At 44.6% G+C, this 643-nt stretch overlaps 1 protein-coding gene across 1 annotated transcript in view; it reads left to right on the top strand.

The window, feature by feature from the left end:
* Window positions 1-643, top strand: part of LOC113651949 (carbohydrate sulfotransferase 5-like) — a 7,892-nt gene extending 7,249 nt beyond the window's left edge. The window contains exon 2 of the mRNA XM_047802539.1: window positions 1-643. This exon is cut by the window's left edge and continues 877 nt beyond it. Coding sequence (XP_047658495.1) covers window positions 1-332 — 332 coding nt within the window. The 3' untranslated portion in view covers window positions 333-643.

Raw genomic sequence — 643 nt, 5'->3', positions numbered from 1 at the left:
ACATATATGACTTTGTAGGACTCAAAATGACGGAGCCACTGCAGAAATGGGTCTATAAATTCACACACGGCACGAGCAAGGGGACACCGAGCGACGCCTTCAGGATCATCGAGCGCAACGCCTCTGAAGTCTCGAAGGCCTGGAGAGTGAGTTTAGACTTTAAAAAAGTCCAGCAGGTCCAGCAGGTTTGTAAGAGCGCCATGTCTCTGCTGGGCTACCGTCTGGTCCACAGTGAGGTGGAACAGAAGCAGCTTGACATCGACCTCACACGCTCACAGATGTACAGCTTCACCTGGCACTCGGCTAATAAATCTGCCACTACCAAGAACTGAGACACTGACATCAGACCTTTCCTGAGCTGCAACTCGGCATTTGATCATATTTATTACAGTAGTGGGGAAAAAACGGTGACATGACATTTTAGCACCAGTGCATGTTTCCCTTCTGTCACAGCTCACCTTTCTATTCATTATTAGCAATAGTAACTGAGTCCAGGACTAGAGGAGAAAACATTTTCTGGGGTAAAATGGTGTGGGCCTTATTTATTGATCCGTAGGTGGATTTATGTGCAAATCATTTGTGTAGATGTTTATACAATCAATTTGTTCTTTATGAAAATCCTGTAAATTCAGAAAAACCTTCA

This window comes from Tachysurus fulvidraco, chromosome 17 (genome assembly GCF_022655615.1).
Source record: "Tachysurus fulvidraco isolate hzauxx_2018 chromosome 17, HZAU_PFXX_2.0, whole genome shotgun sequence".
In the NCBI taxonomy this organism is placed as follows: Eukaryota; Metazoa; Chordata; class Actinopteri; order Siluriformes; family Bagridae; genus Tachysurus; species Tachysurus fulvidraco.
Note: the sequence above shows the minus strand (reverse complement) of the source record. Positions and strands in the feature narration are given on the sequence as shown.